Genomic DNA, 21,514 nt, shown 5'->3' on the forward strand with positions numbered 1-21,514 from the left:
AACAAAATATATAACATTTATATTTTATAGTACATAAAATATATACTATAATATAAAATGAATTAAAGTCATGAATGGGCTCTAAGAGGAGAGATCTTTATTTATTTATTTTGCTTTTTTTTGAGTCACACCTGGCGATGCACAGGGGTTACTCCTGGCTTTGCACTCAGGAATTACTCCTGGCCGGGCTCAGGGGACCATATGGAATGCTGGGAATCGAACCCGGGCCAGCCACGTGCAAGGCAAACGCCCTACCCTCTGTACTACTGCTCCAGCCCTGAGAGAGATCTTTAAAAACGTTGGGGCCAGAGCAACTGCACAATGGGTAATGTATTTGCTTTGCACTTGGCAGACCTGGGTTTGATCCTGACATCCCATCCGGTCCCTTGAACACCGCAAGGAGTGATTCCTGAGTGCAGAGCCAAGAGTGACCCCTGAGCATTGCTGGCGTGACCCCCAAACAAATGACAACTTAATAAAAATTAATAAAAATTAAGTCTGGCAAACTCCCCGTAGCGTACCCAATATGCCAAATCCAGTAACAATGATGGGTCTCATTCTCCTAAAGAGCCTTGAATATAATCTCAGGGCTAGGATGAAGGAGACGTTACTGGGGCCTGCTCGAGGCAATCGACGAATAACAGGATGATTTGTGATTGTGTGAATAAAAATTAAAAAATTTAAATGACTGTATTTTGTCCTTTGACTCACTGCGGTTTCTGAGACCACGATAGGTTTCTGGTAAGTACAAAGTAACTGAGTGCATCATCTTCATTGTGGTTGGTGGGGTGGAAGTGAAAACTCATTAATTTGGGATGATCATATCTCCCTAGTCCTCAACAATGCTCTAGTACACAGGCAGGTGAAGATAAGCTTCAAGAATGATCGGCCAAGTAAGACAGATAGCTAACAGTCCTGGGCACACACACTTTTCTGCTTTTAGGGCTGCAACAGCTGGAAAAGAGAGCTCGGTCACTTTCAGTCTTTGTCAAACCTCTCAGCCTCTCACTTTATCACCCCTGAGAGTTCCTATGTTCTCTGGGGAGACAGATGGAGAAACAGAGGAGAAAAGGCATCCTTGTCAGGTTGGTAGAGATGAAGGAAGAGGGACAGGGGCCCCTGCAGGTGACGTTTGCAATGGGTGGGCAGCTGAGAAGTGACCTGTAGGTCATGCCTTGGAGGGACAGAGGGTGAACTGCTCCAGGCAAGGGTCAGATGGAGACACTTGACCAGTGCAAAGCTCAGGAGGGACTGTGCTGCTGGGGCTGGCATGGAGGCAGAGTGGCCACAGAAGGGCAGACACACACACATGCAGCGTGCACACACTCACACACACAGAAAGAGAGAGAGAGAGAGAGAGAGAGAGAGAGAGAGAGAGAGAGAGAGAGAGAGAGTTGTGGTTCTCAGCCAGGCAGAGTCTAGGTTTTATCAGGAAGATGCCTGGTCTTTCTCAGACTGTTTGAGGCTGTGTTACAGGAAAGAAAACACACGAACTGAGATGCGGAAAATGTGCTTCTAACCAGTTCCTGCATTTACTGGTTCTGGGGCTTGGGGCCAGTCACAGAGTGTCTTCGTTTCCACTCCTTTAAGCATAAGGTAAGAAAACCGACCCTCTTTGGCATGCTGTAGACAAAAATAATATAATGAATGTGAAAGCATTCTGCAAATGATCAAGCTTTATGTTACTACTGTTATGTGTTGCAGAGATGTAAGCAGCGGAGATTGAACACAGTTGGGAACACTCAACACTAAATTAGAGCACAAGTACTTTGGGCAGCGTTGGATTCTAAATGTTCATTTGCTCTATAAAACAGGAAAACACACCAATAACTTCTGGCAAATGTTTTTAGGAAAAGAATCAGTGGGAAAGAGAGGAATATAAAGAAACAGATGATAAAGAATGTTGCAACAAAGAATATCTATTACTACAACTCTTGGTCTGTCCCTAGGGCTAAGAGGATCTTCACCAAGGCAATAAAAATAGAAAACAGCCTTTTAAATTCTCTCCACAGCAGTGGTAAACCACATCAGAGACCCAGAGCAGCATGATAAAATCACACTCAGTGGAAAGACCAACATGCAAATCATCAGCTAATGCTGCTAACAGCAGAGAAGTCTGCTCTCAAATTGACCTGAAAATGACATTTGATTACATTTTCACAAAAAAAATCAAATAAATTATTTAAGTATTAGGAAGTGTTTCAGAATAAGTGAGCTTGTGAGAAAGCACATTGATGAAAACACTGTGTTTCCATGATGTTTGGCATCTGGATTGTCTGCTCATTCCCAGTGACCAGCCACTTCTTCTCTAACCATTCATCATGAGGGGATCCACGCAACCATAACCCCACAATTCTTTTCTCCTGGTTCTTCTTTAAGTGTTTGGATGAAATTTATTCATCAAACGAAGCGAATTATAATAAAATATTTCAATTATCTGTAGTGGTCCTTTGGGAAAATGGATCTATTGTGGGGAGAGATAGGGTCATTTCCTCTTCTTAAAATAAAATGCTCGTCACAACGTCATCTGGGGTAGGGAGTCATATTCTTCTATCTCAATTTAGTGAGAAAAGTGAGATGTAGTAAAACTATCATTCATAGTAATATGTCTTATTTAGCATTAAGTGTCCTCTGCAAGAAGCAGTACTAGTTGGGGTGCAATACTGCCTTAACATGTACCCACACGTCTCAATCTCTGATGGAAGGGGATGTGGGAATGTCTGTCTCTGCATCCTTTCCAAATGGCATTCCCACTAAGATCAAGGGATAGCTGAGGCATCTGGAAATTGAACAAAAGAGCCTGGTTCTTTCTGGAAAATAGCCTGAAAAGAGGCACTGATATTAATTTATCTTGAAGCCACAACCCTAGCTGCATCACCTCTGACAGCAAATGTCTTAGTTTTCTCGACATTCGAACAGAGGCAAGGCTGTCATCCTGGGTAACTTGGAGAAACCTACAAATGCTATGAAAGAACATTATTTCCCAACTGTCTCTCTGGCCTCTTCCTATGGCCTCTTTCTATGGGGCTATATAATTTATTCTTTTATTTAGATGCAATGAGCACAAACCTCATTAAGCTGAGCATGCGAAAGGTCAGAATTTGTGGTGAGAGAGAGATTGGTATTTAAATGACAGTTTTTAAATGCTTATAATAATTTTGCTCTGAGCATCCAGGCTGAATTCTTGGAGCTCACGAGTTTTGGTTTTGATGAAAGGTATGCAACATGCCTGGACACAAAGCTTTCAGTGACTTAATGGCTCGAATGAGCATTATCACCACTCTGGGTGGGCATTAATAAATGCAGTCATACACAACAGGTACAATTACTGCACCTTTATTATTTTCCTGGCATTTTGTTAGTACTTTAATAATTGCAGCCAATATCTTTGAGCAATTCTGCATGCCTGGTTGTGTCATAGACCTTAAAAGTTATTACAGGTATAATCTACTTTGATTCTCACACTGGCCCTTAGGAATATGTATTATTATTTCCATTTTATAGGTGTAAATACTGAACATCAGAGATTATTGCAAAGCAAGTGAGTGGCAAAAATGGTTCAAATGAGACCCATCAGATGACCCTACAAAAAGTCTGTTTTGTGTGTCCAGGTGTATAATTTTCAGGAAACAACTAAGGTTAGACCAGCATTAACATCAGTAAGAAATCACTCTCTAGAAACACACGCAAACTCAATTCTGTTCCCACATGGTCAACCCTGAGTCATCAGTAAGGAGGTGTAAGTCTGAGAAGCTTTTCTTCCCCCTTCATAAGGAAGTCTTGCTTCTGAACACAAAATAGGTCTAGTGTCCCTGGAGTCATGCTGGGTGACAACCAGGAGCATGCTCCTGAGTCAGGTCAGTGACGGCCAACCTGACATATCACTCCCAGTGCACTGTGGGAAAATGGTTCAAACTTTATCTGAATTAAACACTTTGGGTGGATTGCAGACCACTTACGTATACACACTAACTCCTGAACACTGACATAAAAGGGAAGACAAATAGGAAAAGAAGCCTGCTGAATCACCCATCCAGCATCCACAGCAATTATATTCAACAGCTTCGGGAGACTACCAATTAGCTGTTGGAGCAGAGGCTCAAGTCAGCAGGGCCCTCGAAGCACTGTATTCTTTCTTTCTTTGCTTGATCAGCCTGACTATGGCATGCCTTTAATGTGTCAGGGACTGTGCTGGACCAGAGAAGTAAAGACAGCAGTCAGGAATTCCCACCAAGCAAAGGAGAGAATTAGAAATCAATGGGACCCACCTCACCATGGCAATTCTAATAAAAATCCCAAAGAACAGAGACCCGGGGTGTCTAGGAAGTTGGGGAGAGGCAACTGAATTAAATGTTCACCCCACTCCATCCTAAGGACTGTACTCATCAACTCATGAGGATTATACAGACACATTTGTTTTGCTATCTAATGCATTATTTTCCTTTACCTGGTTCTTCTTGATTCTCTTCATTCTCTTCACCCTCTAATTCTTTGGCTGCGAAGATGTCTTTAATGGAAATTAGGTCATGTTTTAAGAGCTCCAGCTCCTCTCCATTAAGTGAAGCTAAAAATGACTGAACCTGAAAAAAGAAATAGGTCAGCATAGCTGTCACTGCTCCTCGTTACTAACAAGCATGTAGTTCCAGGTCCCTCCTGCTCTCAAGATTGAGAAGTGGTGGAAAAAGCTGGGCTCACTGTTAGATTTACTGCAACTTTGGGTGAGTTATAAAAGCTCACTGGGGGCTGGAGTGATAGCACAGTGGGTGGGGCATCTGCCTTGCACACGGCCAACCCGGGTTCAATTCCCAGCATCCCATATGGTCCCTCAAGCACCGCCAGAAGTAATTCCTGAGTGCAGAGCCAGGAGTAACCCCCGAGCATTGTTGGGTGTGATCCAAAAAGAAAAAAAAAGAGATCCCTGGGTCTTAGTTGTTTTTGTTTTTCAGTAAGATCCACATTGCTGTGATCCTTTATAGGGTAAACAAAATACCATGTATTAAAGCACATAGCACAGGTGTATATAGTGGGTGTGACATGAAAAGTGGAGATAGCTCTTCTGTCTTTGGTAGACATGCTTGGTTGTTAACCTGAGATTCAAACGTCTCTTACACTAGGGAAACAAGTCGGAAGAAGAAAGACAAATACTGGATGATCTCACTTATAGGCACCAATATAATGAAAGAAAGCAAGGGAACAGACACCCCCAACAAAAACAAAGACTTCTGGATTCTGATGGCAGAACTGGGGTTACCTTGGGAGAATAAGGAGGTATGAAAGCTCGAGGGGGCCTGATGAACAGTGTTGGAAGGTTATGGATACTTGGATGCTCAGTGTGGTCCGGTAACTTACATTTTAAAGAGGTGTGAAACTCTAGCTCTAAAGCATACACAGTCTTGAAAATCAATGTTACCTCAAAAAACAATAAAAGATATTGCCTCTGTGCTTGATTTTGAAGTCTTAGGTACTTTAACAAGTCTCTGCCTCAGTTTTCTTTTTCTTTCTTTGGTTTTTGAGTCACACCTGGCAGTGCACAGAGGCTATCTCAGTTCTATGCTAGGGGACTGGTCCTGGTAGTGCTCAGGCGACCATATGGTGCCAGAGAGCAAACTTGGGCCTCCTGCACACAGAGCATGAGCAGGTGGGAGCCAGCACAACTGGAGGGTGGTGTCCCCTCTCCTGCTCTGACCACCTCCAAGCCTTCATTTTCTTTAGTGTTTTTATTTTATAAAATAGTTCACAATATTTGATTACATTTAATATTCAAACACAAATCCCACCACGATTACACCTTCCCACTACCATATTTCGAATGTTTCCATCCCAGAACCCAACCCCTGCCCTAAAGCAGAACCCAAATAATGTATTTTGTATTGTTTGTTAAAAAAAAACACTGAAAATGCTACAAAAGAGTTTCCTTAGAGGAAAGAGTGTGAAGATTGTTGTATTTCACCCAGGGGTCATTAAGCTCTTCTATAAGGGATCACTAACATGTCATTAAAGGTTGAGCCTTGTGTTTGTTTATATGTGTGTGTATGTATGTATGTATGTATGTATATATGTGTGTGTGTCTGTGAAAAAAATATTTCCCTCTAAGATTGGTTGCCTCCTACTTTTGAACCCCATCAAATGTGGTGTGGTACTCTTGGAGTATGGGTAGTCACTGTCACTGTCCTCCCGTTGTTCATCGATTTTCTCAAGCGGGCCCAGTAACATCTCCATTGTGAGACTTTGTTGTTACTGTTTGGCATATCGAGTACATCACGGGGAGCTTGCCAGGCTCTGCCATGCGGGCGAGATACTCTCGGTAGCTTGCCGGGCTCTCCGAGGGGCGGAGGAATCGAACTTGGGTCGGCCATGTTGGCTGCGTGCAAGGCAGTGCAAGTCCTACCCGCTGTGCTATGGGTAGCATATGGTATGAATTTGCAGCCGCGGGATCCAGGAATAGATTCACTTATGGTTGAGGCTCAGCCCAAGTGTGTGGATAGTGGCCGTGAGCATGGAAGCATTTGAGTTCTGTAGGTTTTTGCCTGCCGGGGCTGGGTCCCTTGGGGTGGGGAGGGGTCTCACCCTCCCCCTTCTTGACACCCTGAATGAAACAGCCTGGCGCGGGGTCTGGTGGCATGGTGATGGTCATGTTATGCTCCCTTCTGGGAGAGAAGGACTTGCGACTCTGGATGGTGGCCAATGACGAGATTATCTGGCACCAGCCAGAGGTGGCTTATGGGCGTGACTGCTGAGTTGCTGGAAAAAGGGGGATATGGGCAGAGAATCCCTGTTTTCAGTCACAAAGTCCCGCATACCTGGGTTTTCTGGGGGTTTACTCATGAGTGAGACTTGGCCTGAGCATGTGGAGAGTGGCCGTGAGTTCTGGACGTTTTTGGCTGCCAGGGCTGGGTCCCTTGGGGTGGGGAGGGCTCTCACCCGCCCCCCCTCAGGGGTGCCTCGAGTGAAACAGTCTGGTGCAGGGTCTGTCCAAGCCTTCATTCTGGATCTGATGCTCAATGTTCAAGTCTTGGGTCTAGATGTGCACAGCTCATACCCCTATGCTTTAGATCTGTTTCCTAAGCAGCACAATATAATGACTTCTGGATTCTGGTGGCAGTTTTCTTTTTTCTTTCTTTTTGCTTTTTGGGTCACCCCTGGCTATGCTCAGGGGTTACTCTTGGCTCTGCACTCAAGAGTTACTTCTGGTAGTGCTGAGGGGACCATATGGGATGCTGGGGATCGAACCTGGGTCGGCTATCTGCAAGGCAAATGCCCTACCCGCTGTGCTATTGCTCCAATCTCCAGAAGCAGTTTTCTAAGAGCTAACAAGCGCAATCACCGGATACATGCTTCAGAATGCAGCATGGTAAAAACATGCACATACACACATAACATTTTTGTTTCCCTACGTCTTCTGAGGTACAGCCATCCTCTGGGATTTTCATGCTGTGAATGTTTTCTGGAAAACATTCTTTTTGTCTTGCAGTGTGTGTGTGTGTGTGTGTGTGTGCGCGTGCTCAGGACTTATTCCTGGCTTTGTGCTAAGGGATGACTCCTAGTCTCCTAGTGGAGATTTGGGGGACCATGTTGAGTGCTGGGGAACCAGGCAAGCTCCTTAACTCCTCTACTATGTCTCCCATTGCCACAAAGGATTCTGCCGGTGGTTCTCAGGGAACACCAGTGTTACTTCCAGTGGTGTCCCTGGGGTCAAACAGTGCCAGGGATGCGATCTAACTCCTAAGAGACATGTGCTCTAACCACTTGAGCTATACCCCTGGCTCCATGGTTTTACAGTTCAATTTTTAAAAAATCATCATTTAATAATGAACCACAAAAAAATGTCCTGGATAGCTCATGGACAACAACAAAGGGGAAAGAAAGAAAGAAAGAAAGAAAGAAAGAAAGAAAGAAAGAAAGAAAGAAAGGAAGGAAAACAAGAAAGAAGGAAGGAAGGAAGGAAGGAAGGAAGGAAGGAAGGAAGGAAGGAAAGAAAAAAAAGGGTGAGAGTGATAGTACAGCAGGGAAAGCATTTGTCTTGCACTTGGCTAATCCGGGTTTGATCCCCAGAATCCCATATGATCACTCGAGCACTGCCAGAACATATTCCTGAGTGCAGAACCAGGAGTAACCCCTAAACATTTCTGGGTGTAACCCAAAAAGAAAGGAAAAAAGCAGAAAAAGGAAAAAAGTCTCAGAAACATGCAACTTGATGATCTGGAGGAGGGGATGGGCCCGTTGGTCCTTGGCCACTTGTTCTAAGTCAGAGCTCACCCTCCCTGTCCAAGTGGACATCAAGGATCCCTCAACTTCCTCAGAATTCAAATATAAGAGTGTCAGACTCAGAACCCACTTCTCTAAGCCAAGGCTCATGTCCAGGTTGAGCTTGCTGTTCCAGGTTTTCCCCTTCCTCAGTGAATGCTGCCTGGCCCATAGCCCCTACGAGATACTGCTGCCTGCAGCTTCCCTGGAGAAAACACCCTTGTCTACATCAGCCTGATTCGTTTATGCAATGAAGAGTCATTTAAACATGCTTACTGACTATGTGCATAGGTTGCTACATAAGCACACACAGATCTGCATTAGGTTTGGTTTCGTTTTTTCAAAACTCACCACACCTTGCTGATGGTTGCTACTCAGGCTTTCCTTTGGGGATCATAGTGTGGAAAGCATGAATGGGTGACTGGTCACCCCAGGGTTCCGTCAGGAACATCACCTTATGAACTTTAACCCTGAGTGGAAAAGACCTTGCCTGCCATCTGAGGCCACGGCGTTCTAACAAGTGAGTGAATAAATAATGTTCGAAGTCATAAAACTAAATCTATTAAAACCTGCAGTATTTTTCCAATGTTGTTCTTTCATTTCTATTTTGCTATTTAGGGTTTGATGATTATTTTTCCACTTCCAACATTTTCCCCAATAGTTAAAAAATGGTATAAGAACCTTACAGTCTTACCGATTTTTTCTTTAATATGGATATATTAATACCACCTTTTATTTATCACACAAGAAAAAAAATCTCTAAGAAAAAAATTGTTCCTGGAACCAACCAATATGAAGTGATTTTATTGCTCCTGTTTTACCAGACTTATAAATAACTTTCATCTAGCTATTTCAGAACTGCATATATTACAGCTGACATATAACTGACAAAGGTAATTCTCTCTTTATTATTAAAAAACAATTGATACTGTTAATGATGATTTCTCATGCACATAATTCCAATATGACACCCAGTGTCCCACCTCCCTCCCCCAAGGCCCTCTATGCCCCTTCCTTTCAATTTCCTCCAACTGCCCATCTCTATTTATGTGGATCAGTTCTCTGGCTGTGTTGCCTTTGGCTCTTTGTTGTTACTTAACTTTGCATCTTTAAATCCCACATATGAGAGAGAGCTCATTCGTATCTATCATTCCATATCCATCTGTCTCCTTCAGACTGATTCACACAGCACGATACCCTCTAGTCCCATCCTTATTGATACAAATTGCATTATCTTTCAAGCCTGCAGTCTGGAAGAAACATAAGCTCTCAGTTTCACTTGGAAAGGACTGAGGCCAGATTCTGGTGGGCATTTCTGGCATGGGGGAAGCCTGGGATTCCAAACTGGGATTTTCAGCTGGCTTTTGCACTGGAGATGTGGAGAGAGTGTTAGACAAAGCCTCCTGGAGCTGGGAAATGATACAGCTTGGCATAGTGAAGGAAAGAATATGGAGCAAGAGCGGTCATCGGGCTTCATAGAATTTGTGATCTTAGCATAATGAGCCTGGCAAGCTCCCCGTGGCATATTTGATATGCCAAAAACAGTAACAACAAGTCTCACAATGGAGATGTTACTGGTGCCCACTCGAGCAACTCAATGAACAATGGGAGGAAAGTGCTACAGTGCTACAGCATAATGAGGTTCTAAAAATGAGATATTTAGGACCTGAGTGCTAGTACATCAGGTAGGGTGCTTTCCTTGCATAGGGTCAACCTGGGTTTGATCCCTGGCATCCCATAGGGTCCCACAAGCCCTGCCAGATGTGATCTCTGGGTGCAGAGCCAGAAGCAAGCCCTGAGCACTGCCAGGTATGGTACCAAAACCAAATAAATAAGTACAGTTCAAATGAGGTATTTGGGGGTGCAGGGGAAAGCACAGTGACTTAGAATGTCTGCCTTGTAAGCACTGGTCATGAGTTTAATCCCTGGAGCTGCCACATGTGCCCAGTACAAACTTGGTAGCTCTGCTGTCTGTGAACCTAGTGCTGCAAGAGATTCCACAGCCACAGGTGTGAATACCAAAACCAATGGAGTGTGACCCTCGGTGACTTCCACGGCTAAGTGTGCAAGTACCACAACTTGATGAGCTCCATAATCACGGGTGCAAGTGCCATGACCAGACATGTGTGTGATTCCCCACCCCCTTGTCATTGTAAAAATACCAAGAGCAGTGACTATGGAAAGTGGGCATGGATTTTTTTTAAAAAACAAAGCTGTCTAGACAACACTATATGCTGAAACATAAAATATTCAGTCTGGTAAATCAACCTTATCTCAATGGAAAAAAATTTTAGAGAGCCAAAGCTCTCAAGTGGGAGGGTGGCCAGGGACATAGAAAAAAAATTTTCAAGGCGGATTTTCAGTTTCTTTCATGTTTTAGAAAATTCTTCCACAGGGGTCGGAGCATCAGTACAGCAGGTAGGGAGTTTGATTCCCAGCATCCTATATGCTTCCCCGAGCAGCACCGAGAGTGATTCCTGAGTGCAGAGCCAGGAATAACCCCTGAGCATCGCTGGATGTGACCCAAACACTGGGAAAAAAAGGAAGGAAGGAAGAAAAAATGAAGGAAGGAAGGAAAGAAAGAAAGAAAGAAAGAAAGAAAGAGAAGGAGAGAAAGAAAGAAAGAAGGAAGGAAGGAAGGAAGGAAGGAAGGAAGAAAAAAAGAAAGAGAAAAAGAAAAGCATCTGGAAACAGGTTACTTAAAAATGACCAGCACACACACATACCTTGTTTTCACTTTCATTGGACAGAATTTCCAGGGCTTCCAGGTGTGACAACCCTTGGTACTCATCAAACAGCAGCCCATAGTGCACAGTCCTCTCATCTGGAAGCTGCTGGGCCAGTCTCTGCTTCTCCTTCTCCTTGGCTTCCCTTAACAGCTGCAGAAAGACACAGATTGGTACACTCATGCACGCACACAGAGAGATGAGGGGCAGAGGCAGTACACAGTTTAGGTGCTCACCACACAGGAAGTTGACCATTGCTCAATCCCTAGCACTGCATAAGGACTGCATATGGTCCCCTGAGACCCTCTAGAAGTAACCCCTGCGCACAGAGCCAGGAGTAAGCGCTGAGTATTGCAAGTATGGTGCTCTCCTCCTTCCATGTTTAAAAAAGAAAGATGGGGGTTGAAATGAACTCTTTCCTTGGAATTTCTTCAATTGTAACTTTTAGGGGGAAGGATTCTATTGGTATTTTTTTCTTTTAATACTGCAATTTTGTTCATTATGTACATGACAAAACCAAGCAGAAATTCTCCACCTGGGAGAAGAATTAGAAAAACAGCTTCACACAGTCTCACAGTGGTTTGCAATGGTGTGCTTTCTCTGTGTGTGAGGAAATTCCTATTTTCTAAAACACTCACTTTTTTCTACAAAGCACAGTCAATATTCAGTGGGAAAATCTAATCTAGCAAGTCAGGTTTGACTGCGATTTCTACACCAGGCAGACTTCAAAACAGAATTAAGCTGGCTTGATTTTATTTGAATTTTATTATTTAGAAATTTGAATCTGTGTGCTTATTAAATAGCTTTGATGAAAATAGTAATAAAATATAAACTCATTATGTGTTTCTCACCAGATACTCACTATAATCAATTCTTAGATTGGTCTCCAGAACTGGGACTGTAAACTGAATTTCTCTTGATGTTGTTAATTTTTCTCCTGTTATTCCTGTTATTCGACTGGTTATTTTCTAGTTCTCACTCTCAGAGAACCTGGCAGGCTACTGAGAGTATCCTGCCTGCATATATGCCTAACTGGGAACACCTGTAAAGGTGATTAGAGGCTGCCCCAAAAGTGTCCATCCCTCTCGGAGAGCCCGGCAAACTACCGAGAGTATCCCACATGGGACAGCTTGGCAAGCTCCCTGTGGCGTACTCGATATGCCAAAAACAGTAACAATGATGGTCCTCATTCCCCTGACCCTCACAGAGCCCCCAGTATGCCATCGGGCTACACTAGCACATGACAGGGACGAATGGAGACATTACTGGTGCCGCTCGAGCAAATCGATGAACAATGGGGTGATAGTGAGAGTGATTGATAGTGATAGTTGTTAATTTTTCTCCAGTTTTTTTGGAAGATTTTAAAAAAGATAACAGCATGAACACAAATCCATCAATCATTTCCAATACCTTATCCCCGCTTTCTTGATCCTAGCATCTTTTAAAACTTCATCAAGTTTACTAGGACATTGAGCTACAGGGTTCTTTAGTGGAGAGTACTGCCGATAGACTGGCCACCCCACGGTAATAAGGAGAGCACAGAAGGATAGACTCCATTTTTTTATTGTCAAGAAGACAGTTAGCCTCATTCTCCTTTAGGTTCTTGAAGTTGCTAAAGAAAAACCCATAGGGTTCAGGGCTGGAGTGGGTAAGGCACTTGCCTGGTATGCAGCCAACCCGGGTTCAATCCCTGGCACCACATATGGTCCCTAGAGTCCCACGAGTAATGTGATCTCTGAGAGCTGAGCTGGGATTTAGCCCTGAGCACAGCAGTGTGTGTCCCCCGCCTCAATATTCAAGAAAATTAAAATCTAATATCTATGTAATTTTCTAAATATAAAACTCTAATACTGAGTTTGCTCTTCCAGGTGTCACATGCCCTACTCTCTCCCTTGTCTCCTGATTTATCTGGTCCCTCTCCCATACTGTAATCAGGGGGACCAGCTGATGTCACAGATTTGCGATCAAACCTGGGTTAGCGGAGTGCAAGGCAAGTGCCCTGCCTGCTGTACTCTCTCTGCCCCTAATTTTCTTGACTATTGTGAGTAAATATAACATAAAATCCTTCCCATAATTCTTCTCAAGAAGGATAGAAAACTTGAGAGCTAGAAGTGTGAAATGAAGGTCATTCTTGAGATGTAGCTTAGTAGTAGAGTGTGTGGCATAGGTCTGTGGAGAGAAGGAAGAAAGGGAGAAAGGAAAGAAGAAAGGAAGAAAGGAAAGAAGGCAGGCCATTATATATATATATATATAAAATTATAAATAAAAATCGGACACTATTTTCTATCAATTACTTTGATATTAGCAGTATAATAATGACAGTAACTAACATTCCTTAGTATTTAGTACAAGTCAGATTTTACTCTATTTCATTTACTCCTTACAACAAAGCTTTATTAGCAGCAAACGCGTAAATGAGTAAATTGCAAATACAGAAGGGTTAAGTAACTGGCTTAAGACTGCATAGTGAGAAAATGGTAGAGCTGTATGGAATACTCACCGCGGTGCTGAATGGTCATAACCTTCCTTCCTCAAATTCTGGTGTGGAAACCTAACTTCCAACAAGATAGCTTTTGAAGGTGACCGTGTGATTAAGGTGGTGACCCCTAACCCCTGCCCATGGATGGTATTTCTGCCTTTATAAAGAAATGCAGAGAATCCTCAATTTTCACTCTAGAACTGCTTGTCAATTGGATCTGAATCATGTAGTTTCAACCACCCATTTAAAAAGACATAATAAAAATGTATTATTTTTGCCTTGCTTGCAGCCGACCTGGCTGACCCGAATTCTATTCCTCCACCCCTCTCGGAGAGCCCAGCAAGCTACCAAGAGTATCCTGCCCGCACGGCAAAGCCTAGCAAGCTTCAATATGCCAAACACAGTAACAACAAGACTCACAATAGAGACGTTACTGGGCCTGTTTGAGCAAATCGATGAACAAGGGGAGGACAGTGCTACAGTGATATTTTTACTGAATGAAACAGGAAATTGCAGAAGTTTTCCATCCAACCTGAGATAAGGAAACTGTTCTCTCCATGAGGTTCTTGGTCCTTTTGAAGCCTGGGTCACTTTCCGCGAGGACATTCATGGTTTTCTTGCCAATGAATTCCAGAGCATCAAGACCGCCCGTTAAGACGCTTTTGCCCTGCAGAGGAGACCACTGCATGAGATTCGGGTACCCCTATGATTTTCCACTGGAGCAGCAAGTTCTAGACAGCAGGATTTCAAGTATGGAAATTAACATAGACTCAGATTTTCCTCATCAGAGGACACTGGATTCCATGCCCCCCCCCCCCCACCTTAAAAGAGCATTTATCATGGAATTTCTAGGACCTAAAGTGTTATTTCCAAATGATGCTTAGGAAAACCCAAAGAATATCAGTTTGTATGCGGTAGGGCGCTTGTTTGCCAAGCCTGCCTGCACGGCAAAGCTTGGCAAGCTACCCGTGACATACTGGATATACCAAACACAGTAACAACAAATCTCACAAAAGAGACGTTACTGGGCCCGCTCAAGCAACTCGATGAACAACGGGAGGACAGTGTTTTGGACAGTGTTTTTTTTTTTAATTTTGGGCCACATGTGGCACTGTTCAGGGCTTACTGTGCTGAGGAATTACTCCTGCTGATGCTCAAGGGACCATATGTGGTGCTAGGGATTGAATCCAGGTCAGCCACAAGCAAGGCAAATACACTAACCACTGTACTATTGCTCTGGTCCCTGAAAAAAAAATTCTTAACCCAAATAACAAAATTATTTGCAATAGTCTATTCAAATGTCAAATATTCTTGCCAATTTAGGGAATTCTTTAATCAGATGTGTAGGTTCTGCAGACTATTTCAGAAGCTCTTGCATACTTTCAGAAACTAGTAAAAGCCTCCTATAATAAATATGTTCACAAAACAAGACAGGTTAAGTTCCATAAACTACTGACTTTAGGCACTGTTCTAATATACAGCTACCCCTCTGCAAATTCCTTGTCAACTATTATTTTCCTTTTAAAAAAGAAGATTCAAGCAATCAAGACTTACATAAGTTGTTCATATAAACAGAATTGCTGATTCTTTGACGCTTCTCTTGTACACACACTGCAACCACACAAATGCATAGATCTTTCCCTTCCAACTTATGGAATTCACAGATATTATATTTTATTACCATATTTTTGTCTCTATGCATCTTCCAATCTTTGTAATGGGCACTTCAACAGCCATTTTGGAGTTCACTGAATTAATCTGCTTCATTAGTTACTGTCACGTCAAACAGTCATACTTCTCTAGAGACTATTAAGCACATCTTTTATTATTGTTATTGCTATTATTTGTGGGTTTTTTTGCCACACCCGGAAGCACTCTGGGCTAACTCCTGACTCTGTGGTCAAGGATCACTCCTGGCAGGGTTCAGCACATCATATAGGGTGTCAGGGACTGAACTCTGATTGGCTGCATGGAAGGTAATCACCCTATCAGTGGTCTATCTCTTTAGCTATATATGTTATATTTAAGCAATTTTAATTTTATAATTTTTAGTAGTGATAGCAGGGCTGGAGTGATAGCACAGCGGGTAGGGCGCTTGCCTTGCGCGCAGCCAACCTGGCCAAGCCAGGTTCGATTCCTCCGCTCCTCTCAGAAAGCCCAGCAAGCTACCGAGAGTATCTCGCCTGCACGGCAAAGCCTGGCAAGCTGCCCGTAATGTATTCAATATGCCACACACAGTAACCACAAGTCTCAAAATGGAGATGTTACTGGGCCCGCTCGAGCAAATTGATGGACAACGGGAGGACAGTGTGTTCAATATAATATATATTATATTTAAGCAATTTTATTTTAAGTCCAGTGGTCTGCAAAACTGTTATTGGTAGATTTTCACACATAAAACATTCCAGCACTACACTCTCCACCAGAGTGTCCACTAGTGTCCACTTCCGTTCACTACTATCCAAATGCAGGCCTCCCCCACCCCCATTCCTCCTATGGTTATCAACACATTATAATTCTGGAATGACTTTGTTACTAATCAAGCTGAAGGTTAAGGGACATAGATCATCTTAGAGCTGGGTCAAAGGGCTGTGCTGGCTCTAAGCTCCTTCTCCCTTCCCCAACCCAAGACCTGCTCTGTCTCAGCCGAAAAGCACATCTCTCTCTCTCTCTCTCTCTCTCTCTCTCTCTCTCTCTCTCTCTTTCTCTCTCTCTCAGACTGAAAAATGGTCCTCTTCAGCAGTGGCTCTCTTTCCAGCATAAAAAATGTAATTCATTGTATTAAAACCCCTTATTATTTTGGTTTCAAGGTCACGCCTACTTTACAGGAGAAAGATCATCATCCAAAGTTATGAGCGTGGCCATGTTTTCTCTGATGCATCTAGGTCACCAGATAAACAGAGTTATGGAAAGAAGGTGTTGGGAAGGCAAGGGAAGCAGCTTGTGGCTTACTGTGTTCTGGACTGCATTGGTGATGGCTGAGAACACGCCCCGAGACCCGGATGAAGGGGATGTGGGGGGGCTTTCCGGACTCTGAGCTGGCGCTGCCTCTGCTGCAACACAGATAAACTGCCCGTTAGACCTCATTTAGCTGCTGTGAATTTCAAAACTGAATTGTGCATACGACGTACTAAAGACATCCAAATTCAAATACATATTCCAAACCCAGGTGCACCCCCTGGGTCTTACCTAATCACATCACTTACTTTGAGGAACGTCATGCTCAGCATCAGGTTGAGTCCCATCAGAGGAGCCAGAAGGGACAGTATGGACCCGCAGGGTGGCCCCTGCCTTTTCCTTGACTGCTGACAATCCATGACCTGGCAGGAAATACAAATATATTACATAGATAACAACAATACAGCTCCCCCATCCCCCTCCTGCCTCCCTCCAGGCCTGCAAATACCAGCCTCTGGTGATTTTGTTTTTCACACAGATTTCTGTCTTTGTTTGGGGCCCACACCTCTTTAGGGGTCACTGCAGGTGGTGTGCAAGGGTGTGAAGGAGACAGTGCAGTGGCAGGGATTGAACCTGTGACTCTTAAATGCAAAGCATGTACCTAGCCTTTTAAGTTATCCTCCAGGCCCCTGCAAATTCCAGCCTCACCGTCAGGCCTAGTGTAAGTTGTAGATGTGTTGGAAAGAAAAGTGCAGTGGGGGGCAAGAGGTCCACAGTCCTTCAGATGAGGCTCTTGTTGGTGCTGGGTTTCCCTGCCGCCCGTGCAGATATCCCTAACCTCCCACGGATGTGACAGCTCATGGGTGTGTGTACAGGGAGGTTTGTAAGGATCCCCTAGGCTTTGATATTCCCTTTGCTTCTCCTACTTTCTGACACCTGGGATTCCCAGCCCAAGGCAATCATCACCTAGGAATAGCTTCCTCATTTTCTTTTCTTTTTTTTTTTCCCTAAGCAACTCAAGGCAGGTATATATTATTTTCTTTTCTCATTCCTTGCAGGCCGGACCCATGGCAGATGCAACATGCTCTTTCAAAGGACTCAGCACTTCTTTAGTATGGAGATTGCAGGGTCTGGAGTGAAGCTGTTAAACTCAATAGCACAGCGGGTAGGGCATTTGCCTTGCACGGGCCAACCAGGGTTCTATTCCCAGCATCCCAAATGGTCCCCTGAGCACAGCCAAGAGTAATTCCTGAGGGCAGAGCCAGGAGTAACCCCTGTGCATTGCTAGGTATGGCCCAAAAAGTAAAAATAAAATAAAATAAGCTCAAAGGCTAGTAGGAAAATCAGCTGAGAGCAGGAAGGTTGAGGGTTAGTTTTCGCAGGCAGTCATAGAGACTGCACCAGCTAAACAGTGGTCGGCAGGAAGGGCAGTTGGCTTACTCCATCTGGGGAGGCACAGTCTATAAGCACAGTACCAGCTTCCTATCTCGACCTTCTCTCCACAAGCATCCTGTACTTGATAGAGAAGTAGTCTTAAGTACTGTTTAATTTTTGTTTCTCCATGGAGGCCCTGAAAGATGGCAGGTATCCTACAAGCCAATTTCCAATGGTAAAGTAGGTAGATAGTCCACCCAGGAAAAGCCTTCTGGGACATCCACAGAGTACCTGAGAATTCAGCTCAGCACTGTGGGAAGTCAGTATCTACCTAAAGACAAAGGTATATCCCACTGATTAGGGCTATCTCTCCATAAGGCCATTAACTTCAGACACACAGAGCGAACTGCAGGCAGCTACTTGGGCTTCTGGCCAAAGGGATGGAGGTTCCCATGACCACATTTGCAGACCTCACGTGCCAGTCACAAGCCCCCATCAGACCAACTGGCTATACATCAGAGGTTTTCAGAGTCTCAGATTTGATTGATTTGCTAGTGGCTCACAGAACTTCTTAAGAAACTCATTTGGTCCCTACACTGGTAACTTATTCCATCAGACACTAAGGGGTAGGAATCAACAGCCGAATGGAAGAGATGCCAAGGGCAAGGTATGGGTAAAGGTCCTGGTGTATCTGTCCACACCCATTTCAGACGTGACCTTCTCTCTAAATCCAATTCAGAAGCTCTCTAAAGCCCTTTCCTCTTAAAATTTTGTGGAGATGTCAATATCCAAGAGAGGTCAATGAACTCTTTGCTTCATTGACAACCCACCTCAACCTCCCACAAGGCCCACGCGTGGGTCTGGTAGTTACAACCCTCCAATCACTAGGCTAGTTCTCTGGACAATCCCCCGAAGTTATCTTCATTATCATAGCAGTAGGTCAAATACGTGTGTGTGTGTGTGTGTGTGTGTGTGTGTGTGTGTGTATACAGGGCTTTTTTAGAAGCTGTGAGCTAGGAACTATAGCTGAAGACCAAATATGTGTAAGAATGCCTTTTTTTTTCCGGTTATCTGAATGGCCGCATATAAGTGAAAATCTTATAAATTACAACATTTGTAGGCTCCTATGTCAAGTTCTAGTTTTTTCTTAGCATTCCTAAAATTGAATTTTTTTAAATCACTCATCTACTGAGGATCCTATGTGACTATTGGATTCTTGAAGGGAAAACATCATGGATTGTGAGCTTGATGGCAGTTCCCACATATTTAGCAATCTGGGATGAAAATTAAAGCATTCATTTGGGTGGTTGCTGGTTATTAATGCCCAAGCAGCAGCAATATTAATATGTGGGGTGGGGAAGCCCAAAGTCCCAGCAGGATCTGAGAGTCAAAAAGAACATCTAGTCAAAGAAAACATTTCAAATGATCGACTGTCCTGTTGAGTAAGAAAAATGGAGGAATCCCAAATCTAAGACAGCAGTATTCTGCCATTTAATTTATTATAACAATCTAAATCAGGGTACTGTTTTTTTACCCAACAGAGAACTAATTACATCGCATGGTATTCACCTTCATTATATATGATCTAAAAAATCCTGAAACTTTAGAAATGTTATGGATGTTGACAGTATTCATTACATGTAAAAATACATACGTATCATGAGCATATTCACCAGAAGTTCAAAGTCTTCACTGAGTTACTTGGAAAAAAGCTAACTGCTAAAACTAAAACTGGAGGACCAGATATAACACAGGGATTATGGCGCTTGTCTTGCATCCTGGTTAACACTGTTTCAAATCCTCTGGCACCCTAGATGGTCCCCAGAGAACCACTAAAGTTCACCCCTGAGCACATAGCCAGGAAAATCTCCTAAGCATCACTTGCTAGATGTGGTCCCAAAACTGAAAAACAAACACAAACTACTAAGGCTTGAATAAATGGGAATGTCCAATGATTTCTCAGTATTTCATAAAAACTAACTAGTTTTTCAGTAACCATGAAGGCACAGTCTATAAAAATATCAAGCTATTTACATACTGAATCTGAGTTCTCCGACATCTATCAAATGCATATATTTCCTAAGAGAAAATAATGTACAGCTAGATATGCATCTATACTTTTCATCTAGATTTTTTTGAGCTATAATCAAAGAACAGTTGTGCTTGAGGCGGCCGACTTGCACCATCTGCTCCACCTTCGTTGCTTTAGCCACATAAGTAAGATGATCCACATCCTCCGGAGATCATTCAGAGTTTATTGAATATCACTATAATCTCTTTCCCCTTCTTGACCCCTCATACATTATGACCTTATCTGTTTCCTCACAGGGGAAAGTGCTTTCCCATCTCAGAACAACAAATGATCACAGACTTGTTTACCTTCTCTGCCTCTAGAAAAGTCACTGTGCTTGTAGAGGGAAATACCTTTTTTAATATTCCATAAATGAGGGGTATCTTTTTAATACATAAGGCAATGATTTATTTCTAACACACAGGGCTATGGTTTTTCATAAAAAGCTAAGATTTTGACAATGTGCCACACCTTACGTTGAAGAAACTTCTTAAACCTTACTTAGTATGACATCTAGTGCCCAGAACAAGGAAGTCACAACACAGTCATTGCTATCTTTTCGCCAGAAGCAATTTATCCCCAGAGGTTTTGCAGGAAACTAGTAATTACAGAGTGAAAACAACTAATATGCAAAACACTAGAGGGTATAGTTAATGGATTATTTTCTCCACCTATATAAAAAAAAATCCCCAAGAGTCTTCAAAGAAATGAAACCCTCAAACCCATTCCCTTAGAACCAGTCTATTCTAAAAATGGGCTAATCATGAGCTTGGACCCTAACATGCCTCTGGCCAGCTTGGGCCAGCATAGCTTGAATGCTTTAGAATCCTCCCTCTTCTTACCAGGCAGCCATTCCAAGACACCAGATGCTACTATTTCTCTCTCCCTGGCTGGGCACTTGAGTGTGGGGTGGTTAGGCTCACTGAGGAGTGTGCTCAGCACTGGCTCACAATTTCACACTCACCCTGGTCACATCTTAAATATCATTGGGCTTTTTCTCTCTGGGGTGCCCTAACAGCACCAATAATGGGGGTTGGACTCATGAACATTGACCACAAAGGTCAAAACTTCGCTGACGAATGGTTACTTCACTTTATGGATAATGAAAGAGGTTTGTTGGTGGTACTTGGAAAAAAGCTAACTGCTAAAACTAAAACTGGAGGACCAGATATAACACAACCCACCTCTGACCAAATTATGTCCTAGGGGAGCAATAACAAACAGTTCTATGGGGCACCCTTGTATAACTGAGATGCTCGAGGCCTACTATATTTCAAGATCCCATATACTAATAGATCCTACAATAGAGCACCAGCAAACTCATAATAAGAATTCTTTTCCCTCCTTATGGCTTGAAGTTTTAAAAATATTTATTGGGGGTATTCTGATTTACAATACTGTTAATAGTAGTTCCATGCATACATCATTTCATGCAAAACACCATGCAATTTTTATTATTATAGCTTTGTCATTTAAAGTTGGGGAACACAACACTTTTCATCTTCTTTTAGTTTCTTAGTATTGCTTTAGCTATTTGGGAAGTTTTGTTGTTTCATATAAATTAGTAGGGTTTGTTCCGAGTCTTAAAAGAACATCTTTGAAATTTTAATAGGCATTACATTGAATATGTATAATGCTTTGGGTAGAAAGGTCATTTTAGCAATGTTAATTCCTCCAGTCCATGAGCAAGGAATATCTTTTTTTTATTATTATTTGTTGAAT

General features: G+C 43.0%; 1 protein-coding gene across 1 annotated transcript in view; it reads right to left on the reverse strand.

Moving 5' to 3' along the window:
• The window catches only part of FAM114A1 (family with sequence similarity 114 member A1), a 66,031-nt gene that overhangs the window by 21,253 nt on the left and 23,264 nt on the right, over window positions 1–21,514 (reverse strand). The window contains exons 4-8 of the mRNA XM_056125566.1: window positions 16,656–16,769; window positions 16,402–16,502; window positions 13,982–14,116; window positions 10,971–11,123; window positions 4,448–4,580 (exon numbers count right to left, since the gene is read on the reverse strand). Of these exons, the coding sequence (XP_055981541.1) occupies window positions 4,448–4,580; window positions 10,971–11,123; window positions 13,982–14,116; window positions 16,402–16,502; window positions 16,656–16,769 (636 nt within the window). The remainder of the gene's footprint in view (window positions 1–4,447; window positions 4,581–10,970; window positions 11,124–13,981; window positions 14,117–16,401; window positions 16,503–16,655; window positions 16,770–21,514) is intronic.

This window comes from Sorex fumeus, unplaced genomic scaffold (assembly GCF_029834395.1).
Source record: "Sorex fumeus unplaced genomic scaffold, SorFum_2.1 ptg000055l, whole genome shotgun sequence".
Taxonomy (NCBI): Eukaryota; Metazoa; Chordata; class Mammalia; order Eulipotyphla; family Soricidae; genus Sorex; species Sorex fumeus.